The sequence below is a fragment of the Symphalangus syndactylus genome, chromosome 9 (genome assembly GCF_028878055.3).
Source record: "Symphalangus syndactylus isolate Jambi chromosome 9, NHGRI_mSymSyn1-v2.1_pri, whole genome shotgun sequence".
In the NCBI taxonomy this organism is placed as follows: domain Eukaryota; kingdom Metazoa; phylum Chordata; class Mammalia; order Primates; family Hylobatidae; genus Symphalangus; species Symphalangus syndactylus.
Genome location: NC_072431.2, coordinates 122328900 through 122347534, shown reverse-complemented (window position 1 = coordinate 122347534; position 18635 = coordinate 122328900). Strand labels below are relative to the sequence as shown.

Here is an 18635-nt window from a genome sequence, read left to right as displayed (position 1 = left end):
AATTCTGGACATGATGCTCCATCATGATAAGCTGAAACACATTCAAGACTGACCAGGGAGGCCTTGTGTGGTGGCTCACACCTGTAATCCCAGCACTTTGGGAGGCTGAGGCAGGTGGATTACCTGAAGTCAGGAGTTCGAGACCAGCCTGACCAACATGGTGAAACCCCATCTCTCCTAAAAATACAAAAAATTAGCCAGGCATCGTGGTGGGCACCTGTAATCCCAGCTACTCGGGAGACTGAGGCAGGAGAATTGCTTGAACCCTGGAGGTGGAGGTCGCAGTGAGCGAAGATCGCGCCACTGCACTCCAGCCTGGGTACAACAGAGTGAGACTGTCTCCAAAAAAAAAAGACTGACCAAGGAGATAAGGCATCTCAAAAGTATGTGTTAGGAACAGTTGAACAAGCTAGGGATGTTATTCTTCATGGTGTTTCAAGCAGCATATAACAATGTCTAAATAGTTAAAAGCTCATCCCTGTGGGAAAGGGACTTACTTAAATGTTCCACACAACCTCAACACTTCCTATCTCCTACTCTTGTTTATTTTTGTTTATTTTTTTCTCTTTAACACATCACTATTAACATACTATGTATTTTACTACTTATTCTTGTTTCCTGTCCCTCTACCCTGACCAGGATAAAGGTTACATGAGGGAAGGGATTTTTTTTTCTACTTTGTTCACTACTACCTTAGCCTTTATGCCCACAAAAGTGCCTGGGCCTGGCTGGGTGCAGTGGCTTACACCTGTAATCCCAGCACTTTGGGAGGCTGAGACAGACAGATCACGAGGTCAGGAGATCGAGACCATCCTGGCTAACACAGTGAAACCCTGTCTCTACTAAAAATACGAAAAATCAGCCAGGCGTGGTGGCGGGCGCCTGTAGTCCCAGCTACTTGGGAGGCTGAGGCAGGAGAATGGCATGAACCTGGGAGGTGGAGGTTGTAGAGAGCCACTGTACTCCAGCCTGGGCGACAGAGTAAGACTCTGTCTTAAAAAAAAAAAAAGAAAAAGTGCCTGGGTCCATAGTTGGTGCTTAAGAAGTATTTTATTCAATGATAAATAGCCATAAGGGGTGAAACTAGAATCAGTGGATGAAAGCTTCAGAGATTCAAATTTTGTTTCAGGTGAAGGAAAAACTTTGTTAGAAATATTAAACCTTTCTGGCCTTGTTGGGAAAGTAGTGCATGCTCCAACCCTGGAAGTGTTACAGCAATTGCTTCCTGAATTAACGCTTGGTAGAAGTACTATAGAAATGATGTTAGTAGGGATTTGAAATTAGATAATCTGTTTTCTTGATGGGATTCTATAATTTTGTACAATATATTTAGACTCATTTTCCCTTTCACATTGAGAACCAGTAAATGCCCATGTTAAACTTGCAGCTTTATATACAATCTATGGTAAAATATTATTTGGTCTTGAACTTAAGACAAGTACATGTAACAACTTGTGTTCTTGGGTTTTATGTCCCTACTTTTTTTCTAAAAAGCAGTGATTCTGAAGCACAGACCTCTCAAACTTTGGGAACAATTATTGTAGAAACATCCCAGAAAATAAGTCCTACAGAAGATGGAAAAGACCAGAAAGAAAGTGATCCAAGAGAAGACAGCCAAACACAAGGAAAAGAAGTAGTACAGACATATTTAAATATAGATGGCAAGACCCCAAAGGTAAATGACACAATTTTGCTTAATTGTATGCTATGTTTTAAATTTTATCTTATGCTTTATAACTTAAGTAAATAAATGTTAGTATTGATTTAATTTGAATTCTTAAAAGTTAAGTCTTCTTTGAAATATACAGTGAAAATATTCACTTTTAAATAATTTTCAAGTACTTGTTTGTTACAGTCTTTTTCATAGATGAAAATAAATACTATTCTTATAAATCTTAAGGTATTTATATCTCAGCAAAAATGTGGTTAATAAGCTCATTATTGTTTTCAGGTATATGAAATATTCCAAGTGATGAAACTTCTTTTTGTATATTAGTCTTTGCAATGATAAAGTCATTTAGCCTGACCAAATCTTTAAATTACTTATTTCTAACCAACCTCTCAATGTATTTTACATTTTGAAAAATTGAAGTTCTAATACAACTTATTCAGTAATTCCTACTGCTGATACGTCATGGCACCAAATGTTTACCTATTTAACATAAATCAGTGAAAAATTAAGGAAAGTTCATTTTTATTTTGTCGTAAAAATTAGGTTGTCTTTGAATTAACCTCTAAGATTCTTTTAAAACATAATTCAAAAACATTTATTTTTTGAGCTCTTGCCAGCACTTTGGAGGAAAGGTCTTCTTTAGTTACTACCAGAATAAAGTTCAGACCAAGAATATATGCTAAATGCCTGCTGATTGATTGATAAATAGATTTTATAGAAATTTTTGCTGCTCTTCATTGATACTTGATAGGTTAATCTTTCTCATTTCAGCTACTTTTTTGTGTATGTTGAGGTATATCATTGTGAGTTTAAGTTTCTGTGATTACTAATACAATGTTGAGTACTTTCTCATGGTTATTGGCCATTTGGAATTTTTTAGTAAATTGCCTCTTCAAGTCTCTGCCCATTTTCTAAATGAGTTGTCTGTATTTTTCTTATTGGCTGAGAAATTTTTATATATGCTATATATGAGCCTTTTGTTGGTTATGTATTGTTGATATCTTTTCCTACTCCATGGTGTGCCTTTTTACTCTTCTTACTGGAGTCTTCTGAAGAATATTAACATCTCAATTCTAATGTGGCCAAACTTAACCAATTTTTTGTTTATGAATAGTACATTTTGTGTTCTGTATAATGCATTGCTTACTGCAATGTAGATATATCCTATACTACCTTACATGTTATCTTTTCCTATATTTTTCTATTTCCTGTATTTTTCTGTTTTGATTTTCACATCAATGTCTAGCATTGATTTTTTCATGTGATGTAAGATAGGGATTAAGTTTACTAATTTTTCCCCAATATTTGTCATGAACTTTTTCCTTACTTTATTCAAAGGTGCCACCTTTATTGTAAATCCAATGTATGTAAGCATAGGGATATTTCTCTAGGCTTTTTCTTCTATTCCTTCAGTAAATGTATCAGTATCATGCTGTCTTAGTTACATTTTAGTAGTCTTGATTGCTTGTTGAACAAGTTTCCCACCTTCTTGTTCATCAAGAGTCTCTTCTTGGTCCTTTACTCTTCAAAATGAATTTAAAATCAGCTTAAGTTCTACAAAAACTTTTTTTTGGGATTTTGATAGTGACTCTATTAACCTAAATTAATTTAAAACAAGAAGAAGACACTGAAAGGTAGAGAGAAGGCAGCAAACCAGCTAGCTGCCTCAGCACTCAAGGAACAACATGGTGGTGAGTTCTCTGGGTTTTCATTTTGCTTCATGTATCCTGGCCTGGATACCTGAAATCCCCAACCTAGAAACCTCAGTAGGTCAAACAATACATGCCCCGGATAAAACCCTTCTTTTAGCCAAAGGACCTGGAAAAGGCCAGCCTAGCAAGACAGAAAAGCTTACATAGTAAGTGTCCCACTCCAGGCAAACACCAGAGAAAAAATTGCAACCCTGTTTCCAGCCCCATCTGTAAAGCCCTAATGGGAACCTAGACTTTCACTCTTACCTGGCAATAAGTAGGCACTCTTCACCTCTCCTCCTCCTATCAGGGTGATGCCAGAGAAGACCAAGTGTGGAGCTAGTGATAATGACCTCCTCCTGGGATCCCCAACCCCTGGGCTGCAGACCAATACCTGTTGTGGCCTGCTAGGAACTGGCTTACACAGCAGAAGGTGAGAGGTGGGTGAGCCATTGTTACGGCCTGAGCTCTGCCTCCCGTTAGACCAGTGGAGGCATTAGACTCTCACATGAGCATGAACCCTGCTGTGAACTGCGCATGCAAGGGATCTTGGTTGCCGCTCCTTATGAGAATCTAATGCCTGATGATCTGAGGTAGAACAGTTTCATCCCCAAACCATCTCCACCTCCCTGACCCACTCCACCGCCTATCCATGCAAAAATTTTCTTCCACAAAACTGGTTTTTGGTGCCAAAAAGGTTAAGAACCACTGACTCCCTCCTTTCCATGTCATTGGAGATCACATAGGGAACCTGGATATCCATCTCCATTCAGCTTTGAAATGCCTTTCCCTTCTGAACAAGATAATTTCAGAGGCCAAGTGCAGAGATGGGGAATTTAATTACTACTTATACCTAACAAGCCCCTATCCCCTCCCCATGATGTCAATGGAAGCCCAGTGGGGAACATTAACGAGGTCTCCCTCCATTATCCAGCCATGATGGTATCAGCAGATGCCTACTGGGTAGCCTGAAGTTCTGCCCTCCCCAAGCAGTAGTAAGGTGGCCCTCTCCAACCAGGTTGTCAACTAAGACTGGATTCCCACTTCCAACTGGCAGTAATTAGATGGTGTGCTCCTTGCCCCATCAGTGTGGTGTCAGATGAGGCCTGTTCAAGTAAGATTCAAGTAAGATACAGAACATTGAAGTTCTAATACTTGAAATATAATAGCCAAAATGTCCAGGATACAATTGAAAATCACACCTCATACCAAGATCCAGGAAAACCTCAATTATATCAACAGAAGCCAACAGCAAGACGACAGATGTTGGAGTTACAGACAGTCCCCAACTCACTACAATGGTTTGAGTTAAAATTTTTCTACTTTATTTTGGTGTGAAATTGATACATGTTTAGTAGAAATTGTACTTTGAATACCCATGCAATGGTTCTTTTTATCACTTTCAGGGCAGTATTCAATAAATAAATTACATGACATATTCAATACATTATTATAAAATAAGCTTTGTGTTAGATGATTTCACCCAGCTGTAGGCTAATGTAAGTGTTCTGAGTAGGCTAGGGTAAGCTATGATGATGTTTGGTAGGTCAGATGTATTAAATGCATCTTTGATTTATAATGTTTTCAACTTAATGAGTTTATCAGGATGTAATAATGGATACTCATTGTATGTCAGGAGGCACCTGTATATGACAAGTATATTAAAGTTGCTGCCATCAAAATGCTTTAGCAAGCAATTATGGACAGGCCTAAAACAAAACAAAATAGGCCTAAATAGATTATCTCAATAAAGAATTAGAAAGTCTCAGCAAATAAGTAGAAAATATAAAAATACCCAAATCTAAATTTTAGAACTGAAAAATTAAATAACTATGTTTGCCCCACAGATGGTGGCATTAATCCTTATCACCCAAAATTGATTCAGATGTCAAGACTGATGGCACCATACACCCACCATTATTATTCACATAATGGAACAGAGAATCTAGAAATGGATCCACACAAGTATGAACAACTGAGTTTTGACCAAGGTGGAAAGGAAGGATAATCCTTTCAAAAAATGGTGCTGGAGCAATTGGATATTTCTACGCAAAAAATAAAGGAACCTATACCTACACTTTACACTTTATGCAAAAATTAATTTGAGGTGGCTCACATATAAATGTAGAATATTAAACCATAAAACTTTCAGAAACAAATATAAGAGAAAATCTTCAAGTCTTAGAGCTGAATGAAGAGTTTTTAGACATGATACCAAAAGCACGATCCATAAAAGAAAACATCAGTAAATTAGACTTCATTAAAATTAAGAACTTTTGCTCCTCAAAAGACACTATATAGAAGATGAAAAGACAAGCCACAGAGTGAGAGGAATATTTAAAAACCATGTGTCTGACAAAAGTCTCGTAGCTTGAATATATAAAGAACACTCAAAACTCAACAGGAAGAAATTAAACAATCCAGTTACAAAATAGGCAAAAGATATGAGCAAACATTTTACCAAAAAAGGATTTACGGATGGCAAATTAGCACATACAAAGATTTTCAACATCACTATTAGGGAACAGCTAAAGTAAAAATTAGTGAAAATACCAAGTGCTGACCAAGGGGACAGGGAAACTGGATCTCTCATATATTGTTCATGTGAATATAAAATTCTATATTACAGCACTCTGAAAAAGTTTGTCAGTTTCTTAAAAACTAAACTTACCATACAACCCAGCTATCACACCCTTAGACACACCCCACAGACATGAAAATATATGTTTACCAAAAAAACTTGTACATGAATGATCATAGAACCTTTATTTGTAATAGCTGAAAACTGGGAACAACCAAAATTCTCTTCAATAGCTGAACAGCTAAACAAACTGTGGTACGTCTGTAACACAGGAAACTTCTCAGCAATAAAAAGAAGCTAACTATTGACGTATACAATGTCGTAGCTTTCTGACCTGAAATTTCTCATCTTGGATTGAGAACTAGGCTTTCTTTCTTGCCTTCTGCATTCTGTGTTGCTATTTAAGTGGAATTTCAAGGTCACAAGGGATTGTCAGTTGTTCTACATTTTGCTGGCCACTTTGTTGGTCACTTTTGTATGGTCTCTGAATTTCTGCTTTCACTTCATTTTTGACCTCTGACATTTCCCTTGTATTTTTTGCCATGTTAGAAATACACTTTAAGTGTGTTTGTTTCATAGTATGAGAGTTTTCTTGAGTTTGTATTCAGTAATAGTACTAGAAACAGAAGCCCACTTCTTTGTAATTTAATGTTAGCTACTGTTAATTTGATACCAAATCTGGTGACTGATATTAGTACTTCAATTGGTAGTTGTAGTTTGGATCTTTTTTTTAACAGTGCTCAGTGCGTGGCTGATACTTAAATACTAATTAAATCTTAATAAAGCAATTAAAAATTTATATTGCCAGTTCTGAAGATAAGTTTAAATGAAGCATTTCAAAAATATTTTGAGAAATGAAACATTGTTAGGGTTTTATAATTTCTGAAACTAATCATTTCAAAGGAAAACCTTATTTTAGATATAGGCTTCTGGTATATGTGTTAATCAGTTTCATGACTTTCAGGCAATTTGTTGCTGGTTTGAGATCTTTTAAAAAGTTATTTTTAAAATAAGAAATAATTTTCGAGATTGAATATATCTATGTTTCCCAGCCAATAAATTCTTAAACAAGGCGGGGCACTGTGGCTCACGCCCATAATCCCAACACTTTGGGAGGCTGAGGCGAGTGGCTCACTGGATACCAGGAGTTTGAAAGCAGCCTGGACAGCATGGTGAAACCCCATCTCTACCAAAAATTCAAAAATTAGCTGGGGGTGGTGGTCCCTGTAGTCCCAGGTACTTGGGAGGCTGAGGCATGAGAATCACTTGAACCCGGGAGGCGGAGATTGCGGTGAACTGAGATTGTGCCACTGCACTCCAGCCTGAGTGACAAAGCCAGACTCTGTCTCAAAAGAAAAAAAAACTTAAGACCACATGTTTTACTACTAATATATACATTTTTAAATTGGTGAAACATTTTGAAACCAAAAGTCAACAAGCCTTCATTTTATTCAGCCTCAGTGTATTAGAATGCCATGAGGAAAACATACAGCTTCAGGAGGTTATTTTATTATTGTCAGCATTATTTTTAGCTTTATTTGTCAGAAGGCTATTAGCTTCATTTGTCAGCATATAATAGAGTATTTGAGAAAAGGGCCTATATTTTCAGAGAATAAGTTATTAATTATTCACATTTTACTTTTGTTAGTTACCATATTTACTCCTAAGTTTTTAAGCTATCCCTAGATTAAATTTCTACTTCTTTGGAGTTGATTTTCTATCTGTATCTTCTGCCTGCTAGTTAAAATTCAGTGTATACAATAAGTTCATTTGTAAGTTCTTGATATCAGTTGTAGAATTTTATCATCTAGAGTTTAAAAAATATTTTTTTCAATTTTTTTTGTAAGAGACAGTCTTGCTCTGTTGCCCAGGCTAGTCTCAAACTCCTGGTCCCAAGCAGTCCTCCTGCCTTGGCCTCCCATAGACTTAAAAAAAAATTCTGCATAAACAATTGTATTTTTAAGTAAAGAGATGTTACTTATATCGGTTCTCTTGATGTTGTTATTGAAGAATAATACAATTTTTATGAAACCTTCAAATTTAGAACTATTTTCGTGATAAGAATGCCAAAAAACCAACTTTTCAAAAGAAGAATTGTAAGAAGCAAAAGAGTTCACATACAGCAGTTCCTACTAGAGGTAAGAATGTATATGAAATTAACAATATGTCTTTTAAAATTTAAATCTAATTTTTTAAATATTATGAACAATATTACTTTTATGTAGTCAACAGAGAAAAGTACAAAAATATAACTGCCCAGAAATCAAGTAGCAATATTATTTTATTACGAGAACGGATTATATCCTTGCAACAACAAAACAGTGTACTTCAGAATGCCAAGAAAACAGCAGAATTGTCTGTTAAAGAATATAAAGAAGTTAATGAAAAGCTCCTCCAACAACAGCAAGTATCCGATCAACGATTTCAGACAAGCAGGCAGACAATAAAGGTAAAGAGAATTTTAAGACTGAATAGTAGTATACTATATTGTAAAAGTGCATATTTTGTTTTACATGTATTGTTTAGTTTATATTTGTATTAGGCAGGTCTATGAGTTTTAAAAAATCCCAGGCACTGTTTACTAGTGTAATTAATTACTGGACTTCTTTAATAAGGCCCATATTAAAGGATAACATACATGAGGGAAGGAACTCTGAATCAAAAAGACACTTTACTAGCGTTCCTGTTCCACTTAGTTTTTCTCATCTTTGAAATATTTTTACATATTCTGTATTGTGTTACATCTTAGTTTTTAAAAACAGTCTTCATACATACATATAGCTTACCTGTTTGCCTATGTTTGAAACTTTGTGTTTATGATAAGTTACATTATTAAACTAGTATATTCATCAGTTATTCTTTGCAAATACTAGTATAAAATGTGAAGATTTTAATATAAGTATCTATTTTAATGTATTCCAGTAATCTATCTATGGTTCTTTTTACTCAGGCAAATAGTCAACATTATACCTTACTCCTGGTAAGGTAATTTTAAACCACAAGTTTAACTTACACTTTGAGATGAACTTAAAGCAAATGAAAAAGAAAAGATTTTTTGTTCTTTAGGTCTCCATTCTTTACGCTATTTGCTTGTGTAATGAATGATTTCTTAGAAAATTATTTTGCACATAAAAATTTATTTCATTATATTAGAAAACAATCTTTAAATCACTGTCACACATAATTTTAAGTTACAGTTAAATTCTCTAATTCTGGTATCTAGTGCTTTGATTCAAACAATACATATAAACATTTTAATGGTGAAGGATTAGTGTTACGCCAGTTAAGAATTGTGTTCTGACTTTATTCCCAGAGTAGCCTTATACCCAAACCTTAACTACATTCCAACTTACACCAGAAGTTTCTAGATTTTACAGGCTTGGCTGTTGGAAATGTGGCAGTGGGATACCAGATAAGACTGAGCTCTATGTTAGAATTTAGACACAGCCACTGTTACCACAACCACTGTATAGGAACCACATTTCCCAAAATGATTTCATCCCATATACATTTTACTGGCTAGAATTTTCTTTTCCTCTCTTTAATATCCTCTCTTTCTTCCCTTTCGTTTTCCTTTCTCCTACGCTTCCTTTCTTTCTTCTCTAGTTAAATGACATTGTTTTATATCTCACCGTGATATTATAAACTATCTGTATTCCTAAGTTTTTTTTGTGCAAATAGCAAAGTGACATGAAAGAACATTTTTTAAAAGAAAGAAAAAATTCTCAACTTTAATTGTTCAATCTTATTTTACAAAAAACGTTTGAACTTTTCAGTGTTCTCTTAAATAATATACTAGACCACTGGCTTTTTATAAGAGTAAATTCTGATATTGTCAGAGGAAAATTATAAAAGATTAGAGTTGTTGCAAAAACTATTTTCCTCATTCTCCTTGGAAAAGGATTTTCTTCATTGAGAGTTTGAAAAGTAGTGGTATAGTTATTTCTTGGGAGTTCCTTAAATTGCATACACTAAGAGAAAAATAAAAATAGTACACTAGGGATTCAACTAAAAATCTGTGTTGGACTTACTTTTTTTTCTTTTTCGCAATCAATTTTAATGTCCTTTCTTATAATTTTTGAGGTGCCATACTTGGTAGTATCAAGTAAGAAATCCACATTTTAGCACAGATTTCAACTACTTGTAAAGAGAAAATTAGGAGGTATAAAAAAACACCTCAGTTACTGCATGGTTCATGTGCATTTTAGAGAGAGTATGGTATAGATGATCAAATGAGTTACTTTAATCTGAATTTCTCCCTGAAGTTACCCTCAATTCTAGCTATTTCGAATCTCAGCTATTCCAAGGTAAATGTCTTACTTTTGCTACTATGTTATAGGTATAACATATATTTCATTGTTATATGTGATTTTATTTTTTAATACAGATTTTCTTTAGATGATAGAAAGGTCCAAGAACATCTAATATTCAAAAAAGTACTTCAGGAAAGAATAAGAATCAGAATTTAGAAATTTTCCATCTCAAAAATCACTATTAACTCAAATAAATGTAACTAGTGATTAGAATTAGATTTAATTTGAATATTCTGTACATATGGAGAAATAACTGATGTGGCAACTAAACTTAGAATTCTCTACTGATAAAGTAACTCCCCAAATATTACATAGATACAGACAAATTCTCTTTAGTTAATACATGAGTATAGTCTTTGTGGGCTCTAACATAATAACCAAAGCTTGGGATGGAAGATGTCAAGATCCCAGATTCTCATCTACTGAGAAATTTTTCAGGTTACCAACTTGAGGATTTGGGTAGTATCTGTTGATTTCTGTGATATTTTTAATAATGGAACTTAGGAAAACAGATTAAGTTCAGTCTTTCTTTTCCTGCCTATTTGTGGTAGAATTCCTATATGCTCGGTAAATATTCTAATTTAATTATTTTATATCTGTATCTTGTGATTTTAAAACCCTCAATATTGTTTTTTTTTTATTCTAAAGTATTGAATCAGGCATCAATAGGTTTTGAACTTACAGGTCTTGAATTTATTGTGCATTAATAATTAACATTTAAGACAAATTTCAATGTTTGGGCAGCCTCCATACTAAAGATATTACTTTATATTCAGGAAAACTTTTCAAAGACTTTCAACTTTTTCATATGTAATTAAAAGTACCATTGCTCGTTAGGAGGTTGATAAGAGGAACACAAAGTATTCTTTGGTATTTTTTTTCCCTATCAGTTTCATTGCAATGTGTTTTAAACCATTATAGAATTTCCTCAAAAAAGCTTAGAAGAAGAAATTTGAACTGTATAGGCCAAACCACTAAAGTTTTGGAAGAAAATTTTAACCAAGATAATAGATTTTTTACATGTTTAGACTGAGCTGTCATCACTTTAACTGGAATTTTTTTTTTTTTAACATTTTGCCTACTCTAAAGATATGTATTACGTATACATAGTATTTTACAACTATGAGCTAAATAGTATACTAGGTAAATGGCAAATATTTGTGATTCTCAAAAGCAGGTACTGTAAATATCATTGTAAAATATTCTAAAACTATTTTGAAATGCACTATAGTCCTATACTAAGCATTATTCTATAGATGGAATATATAAATAGCCATCAGCTATTTTCAAGAATAAGTATAAATCTTTGGCATTTGTTGAAAGTATGTATCTGTTGCCACAGGTGTAAAGATATGAGTAAAAAACATGCTAGCCCCATTCTTCAGAGCTCCCTTTTAATATGAGGAAAATGTTATACACACGCAATGTTTAATTTTATAGATTTATTTGTGCTTCTCAGGTCATACACTATTTAATTTAGACAAAAAGTAGGAAAATAATGATATTTTCTCAGACTAGGCATTCAAACATGAGAAATTAACTTTGTTTTCTATAACAGATTTTTGGAAAGTTAGAAGATACAGAGAAATAGAAAGCATATATAAGAAATACCCTTATACCCTTCAGAAATTAATATATATTCTTCCACTGTATATTTTAAAGATAGAAAATGTGATAAATAAATAAAAATTAAATTTTTATTTAATCATTATCTCCAGCCCCATCCTCTTCTACCTGTCTCTGGAGACACTTTCAGGTGTTCATACTAATTTTCCAATAATTTAAAAAATTGTTGCACACATATGTACATTGATAAATAATATATAGCATCATTTTTATTGTAGTATAGATTGTTTGTTTTTGAGATGGAGTCTCACTCTGTCACCTAGGCTGGAGTGCAGTGGCGCAATCTTGGCTCACTGCAACCTCCCCCTCCCGGGTTTACGCAATTCTTCTGGCTCAGCCTCCCGAGTAGCTGGGACTATAGGCATGCAACACCACGCCTGGCTAACTTTTGTATTTTCGGTAGAGTCGGGATTTCACCATGTTGGCTAGGGTGGTCTTGAACTCCTAACCTCATGTGATCTACCCACGTCAGCCTCCCAAAGTGTAGCCATTGGGTCCTGGGCTTTTCTTTGCTGGGAGATTTTTTATTAGGGCTTTGTTTTTGTTACTTGCTGTTGGTCTGTTCAGGTTTTGGATTTCTTCATGGTTCAATCTTGGTAGATTGTATATGTCTAGGAATTTGTCTATTTGTTCTAGATTTTCCAGATTATTGGCATATAGCTGGTGATAGTAGCCACTAACAATGCTTTAAATTTATGCAGTATCTGTTGTAATATCTGCTTTTTCACCTCTGATATTATTTGTCTTCTCTTTTTCTTGGTCTGGTTAAAGGTTTGTACGTTTTGTTTTACTTTTTGAGAAACCAACTTTTTGTTTTATTGATTTTTTTCATATTGTTTTATTCATTTTAATTTCATTTATTTCTGCTCTGATCTTTATTATTTCTTTTCTTCTACTAATTTTGGGTTTGGTTTGCTCTAGTTTTTCTAGTTCTTCAAGTTGCATCATTAGGTTGTTTATCTGAAATTTTTCTTCTCTTTTGATGTAAGCACTTTTAGATATAAACTTCCCTCTTAGTATTGCTTTTGCTATATTCCATAGGTCTTGGTATGTTGTGCTTCCATTATTTGTTTCAAGAAATTATTGAATTTTCCTCTTAATTTCTTGTTTCTTAATTTCTTCACTTGTCATTCAGGAACATATTGTGTGATTTCCATGTGTTTCTATAGTTTCCAAAGTTCCTCTTGTTACTGATTTCTACTTTAATTCCATTGTGATCAGAGAAAATAATTGATACAATTTCAACTTATTTCAAATTTTTAAGATTTGTTTTGTGGCCTAACATATAGTCTATTCTTGAGACTCATCCATATGCTAAGGAGAAGAATGTGTATTCTGCAGCTGTTTGATGAAGTGTTCTGTAAATATCTATGAGGTCCATTTGGTTTATAATGTAGATTAAGTCTGATGTTTCTTTGTTGATTTTCTATCTGGATGATCTGTCCATTGCTGAAAGTAGGATATTGAGATCTCCAGCTATTATTGTATTGTCATATTGAAGTCTGGCTCTCTCTTTAGTGCTAACAGTATTTGCTTTATGTATCTGAGTACTCCGGTGCTGGATATATAGGTATTTATAATTGTTATATCCTCTTGCTAAATTGGCCCCTTTATCTTTATATAATGACCTTTTCTTTCTCTGTTTGTTTTTTTTGTCTCAAATTTTAAAAATATGATATAAGTATAGCTAGTCATGTTCTTTTTTGGTTTCTACTTCATGGAGTATCTTTTTCCATCCCTTTATTTGCAGTCCATGTGCATCTTTATAGGTGAAATGAGTTTCTTGTAGGTAGTGTATCATTGGGTCTTGTTTTTTAATCCTTTCAGCTACTATGTATCTTTTGTTTGGAGAGTTTAGTGCATTTTCATTCAGTATTATTGTTCATAGTTGAGTACCTGCTACTGCCATTTTGTTATTTATTTTCTGGTGTTTTGTGGTCCTCTCTTTCTTTCATCCTTCCTATTTTCCTTTGTGTAAAAGTGATTTTTCTGGTAGTAGTTTTTAATTTCATGCTTTAGTGTGTGTGTATATATCTGTTGTAGGTTTTATGATTTCAGGTTACCATGAGGTTTGCAAGTAATGCTTTGTAACCAATTATTTGAGACTGATAACAACTAAACTCTGATTATAAAAACAATAGACAACCAAAGAGAAACCTAATATACACTCTCCATTTTAACTTGATCCAATCCCCACTTTTACAGTTTTTGTTTCTATTTATATCTTTTTTGTTTACACATCACAATTACACTGTTATTCTGTATTTGTGTATGTACATACTATTACCAGTGAGTTTTTTTACCCTTAGATGATTTCTTACTGCTTATCTACATCCTGTTCTTTCAGGTTATAGAACTCCCTTTAGCATTTCTTGTAGGAAAGGTCTGATGTTGGCAAAATTCTCAGCTTTTGTTTGTGTGGGAAAGTCTTTATTTCATCTTAGTGTTTGAAGGATATTTTTGCTGTGTATAATACACTAGGATGAACGTTCTTTTCTTTAGCACTTTGAATATGTCTTGTCACTCTCTCCTGGCCTGTAAGGTTTCCACTGAGAAGTCTGCTGTATTAGAGCTCTTTTATATGTTATTTATTTTCTTTTTCTGCTCTTAGGATCCTTTCTTTATCCTTGACTTTTGGAATTTTGATTATTAAGTGCCTTGAGGTAGTCTTCTTTGGGTTAAATCTCTTATTTGGTTTAATTCTATGACCCTCTGATACCTGAATATTAGTATCTTTCTCTAGGTTAGGAAAGTTCTCCGTTATTATTTCTTTGAGTAAATTTTCTATCCTCATCTCTCCCTGTCCCTCCTATTTGAGGCAATAACTCTTATATTTGCTCTTTTGGGGGCTCTTTTCTAGATCCTATAGGCAAGTTTTATTCTTTTTTTTTCTTTTATTCTCCCCTGTGTATTTTTAAATAGCCCATCTTTAAGCTCACTAGTCTTTCTTCTCCTTGATCAAGTCTGCTGTTGAGACACTCTAATGTGTTTTTCAGTTTGTCAGTTGAATCGTTCAGCTCCAAAATATCTGATTGGTTTTTAAAAATTATTTCAATATTTTTGTTAAATATCTCTGATAGGATTCTGAATTTTTTCTCTGTGTTTTCTTGGTTCATTGAGCTTCCTTAAAACAGTGATTTTGAATTCAGTGTCTGAAATGTCACATATCTCTGTCACCCTGGGATTGGTTACTGGTTCCTTATTTAGTTCATTTATTGAGGTCATGTTTTCCTGAGTGTTTTTGATGCTTGTGGATGTTTGCTGGTGTCTGGGCATGAAAGTGTTAGGTATTTATCCTAATCTTTGGATTCTGGGCTTTTTTGTACTCATCCGTCTTGTGAAGGCTTTCTAGATATTCAAAAAGTCTTGGGTCACTGAAGCCACATCTCCGCTAGGGGATACCCTGATCCCAGTAACACTGTGATTCTTGCAGACTTGTACCGCCTTGGTGGGCTTAGGTAAGATCCAGGAGAATTCCCTGGATTGCCAGACAGAGACTCTCATTCTCTTCCCTCACTTTGCCCCAAACAAAAGGAGTCTCTCCTTCCGTGCTGGGCTGCCTGGAGTTGGGAGAGGGGTGACTCAGTCACTCTGATGTCCACCACTGCTGAGGCTGTGCTAGGTCACCCCTGAAGCTAGCAACATAGTGGTTATTGCGCAAGGCCTTTGGCAACTAGTACCTGGCTGCCACTGATGTTTATTTGAGGTCCGAGGGCTCTTTAGTCAGCAGGTAGTGAATTGTGCCAGAACTGGGTTCTTCTTTGCAGTGCAGCATGTTCTCTTCTGGCCCAGGGTGGGTCTAGAAATGCCATATAGGAGCTAGGGCCTGGAATCTGGGGCTTCAGAGATCTGCTTGGTGATTTATTTTACTGTGGCAGAGCTTCTACCCAAATTGCAAGACAAAGTACTCTTTACTCTTCCTTCTCCTTTCTGCAGTCAGAAAGAGACTCTCACTGAGCTTCCCTGTCTGGAGTAAAGGGAGGGGTGATGTAAACACTCTCTTGACCACCACAACTGATGTCTCAGTGGGTTGTGTGCACTTCAGTTCAGCTGGCTCCAAGCCCAGCACAGCACCCAGACTTGCCCAAGGAGAGCAGATTTTATTATTGCCTTTCGTATTTATTCAATACTGCAGGACACTTTAGTTAGCTGGTAGTGGAGCTTGCTGGAAGTCAGTTTCCTACCAGTGGGGTGGAGGACTCCTCCACCCAGTGGAGGCGGGGATAGTTTAAATGCACCTTCTCTGGGCACCAGCAGAATTCTGCCTTGTGTTGTGTTCCACTGTGACAGGACTTTGCACACAGATTCTCTCTCGGCTCAGTGTAGCACTGCTGGGGAATGAAGGAAGGGTGATGTAGGCAATGCAAGACTCTCTTTTCTACCGTCTTCAGTGCCTGTTTCTTTGCTATGGTGTTAAAACCAGCTTTTAACCTGGTTTGCCTGATTGCTTACCTGAATTTTGGTTCTAAGGAAGGTGCTTTCTTGCCTGGATAGTTGTTCAATTTGATGCTTCTGAGGGAAGAAAATCACTGGAGTTCTGTTTGGCCATCTTGCTCTGCTTCCCTCCCTCAATATCATTTATTATTAAACTTAATTCGTTAGAATATATTTAAGGTAAATTTTCTTAAAATTAGTTTCTGATTAAAACAATGTGTTTTTTCTCCTTATATATTAAAATCTGTATTGCAAAAGTGAACATCAAGGGATAGAAATAGGGTAAGGCAGACTATATTGACTTACTCTTCCAGTTTGAATGATCAGATTTTTGACTTAAAGGTGTTACTCATAATTTAATTGAAACATATGAAAATGAGTCCCAAATCTTAAGGGTAACAGGATGTAAATGCTCTCTTTTTTTGTTCCAATAATATTACTTAAGTGTATTATGGCTGTGGATACCTCCTTCTAGTAACATATGTGTCATCCTAAAGACTCAAACAGTATTAGCTCACAGAGACAAACTACCAGAATCTATATTATCAAAGAAAATGTGGCCATTACCCATAGCACACTTTTTAGAAAGTCTGTTGAATGCTTTATAGTAGGCACTAAATATGTATAAAACTTCAGCTGACAGATTTTGCTGTGGTTTCAATATGTCCTCCAAGTTTTATGTGTTGGAAACTTAATCCCCAAATTCTTATGTTGATTAGAGATAGGGTAATTAGGATTACATAAGGTCATCAGCAGGGTCCCTATGATGGAACTGGTGGCTTTATAACAGGAGGAAGAGAAACCTGAGCTGACTGGCACACTCTTGCCCTTTCACCATGTAATGCCTTCTGCCGTGTCATGACCTGGCAATAAGGCCTTCACCAGATGCCAGAACCATGCTCTTAGACTTCCTAGCCTCCCAAACCATGAGCTAAATAAAACTCTATTCTTATAAATTGGCTAGTTTGTGGTATTCTGTTATAGAAATAGACAGCAAACTAAGACAGGTATCACATGAAATTTTTGTGGAGTTATACATTCTGTATAGTGTATCTTCTAAAAAGCTCTCTCCTGAAATAATATCTATATTTAGCAAAAACAGAGTAATCTTTATCATTCATTTATATATGAATGGATGAGTTATTTTATTGATTATCTCTCAGTATTTGTTTAAATAACAAAATTGGTTTCAAGAGTTGTATTATTGCTACAGACTGAATTGTGTTCCTCCAAAATTCATGTTGAAACCCTAACTTCTGGTATGATGGTGTTGGGAGATGGGGCCTTTGGAAGGTAGTTAGATTTGAAGAGGTCATGTGGGCCCTCATCATGTGGTTAGTGTCCTAATAATAATAATAAGAGACACCAGAGTCCACTCTCTCTTCCATAATAGGACACAATGAGACACCTGGCATCTGCAAGCCAGGAAGTGATCCGCCGCTAGAACCTGACTATGCTGGCACCCTGATCTTAGATGGCTAGCCCTCTAGAACTGTGAGAAAGTAAATTTCTGTTCTTTTTTTTTTTTTTAATTTCTGTTCTTTTAGCCACCCAGTATGGTGGTTTGTTTTGACAGCCCAAGCAAACTAATATAGATTTTGGTGCCAAGAATGGGGTGCTGCAGTAACACATCAAATGTGGAAGTGGCTTTGGAATTGGGTAATAGCTAGAAGATTTTTGAGGTGCATGCTAGAAATATGTAGGTTAAGGGTGATTCTAATGAGGTTTCACATGGAAATGAGGAACACGCTACTGGAAACTAGAGGAAAAGCAATCCTTGTGATAAAATATTTTTTTTTTTAAAAACTTGGATTGGCTGAATTATGTTCTAGTGTTTTGTAGAAGATAGAACTTGTGAGTGATGAAATTGGTTGAAATTTCTAAGCAAGCATTACAGGAATGGCTTGATTTCTCCTGATTGCTTGGTTAAATGTAAAGGAGAGAGATAAATTGAATAGAAATTGTTAAGCATAACTATACCACAGCTTGGAAGATACGGAGATTTTTCAGCCTACTGATAGTACAAATAATGAGAAAGGTTGTTTTGAAAAGAACATTAAGAGTGTGGCTGTACAATCATTTGATGAGGAGATTTGTGTGAATGTGAACCAGGGACCTAATCCTTCTCAGCAGAAATCAGGAACAGAGATTAGACTATGCCAGGAGCAGCCAGCTGGGTCTAAAGGAAATGAAGAAATAGACAATGAAGGAAAGCTGTCAAACTTCTTGGATTTTCAGGATGGGCCAATAGATCTATTTAACTATAAACCTGCACAATCTTTCAAGAAAAGAGAAGGACCCCAAAAGCAATTCACATA

General features: G+C 35.2%; 1 protein-coding gene across 6 annotated transcripts in view; it reads left to right on the top strand.

The window, feature by feature from the left end:
- Window positions 1-18635, top strand: part of CNTLN (centlein) — a 369272-nt gene that overhangs the window by 271931 nt on the left and 78706 nt on the right. For 4 of the 6 annotated variants that reach the window (XM_055294179.2, XM_055294183.2, XM_063609088.1 and 1 more), the window contains 3 exons: window positions 1495-1675; window positions 7989-8082; window positions 8170-8393. In XM_055294179.2, the coding sequence (XP_055150154.1) occupies window positions 1495-1675; window positions 7989-8082; window positions 8170-8393 (499 nt within the window). The remainder of the gene's footprint in view (window positions 1-1494; window positions 1676-7988; window positions 8083-8169; window positions 8394-18635) is intronic. The other 2 variants (XM_055294181.2, XM_055294182.2) reach the window with 1 other exon arrangement.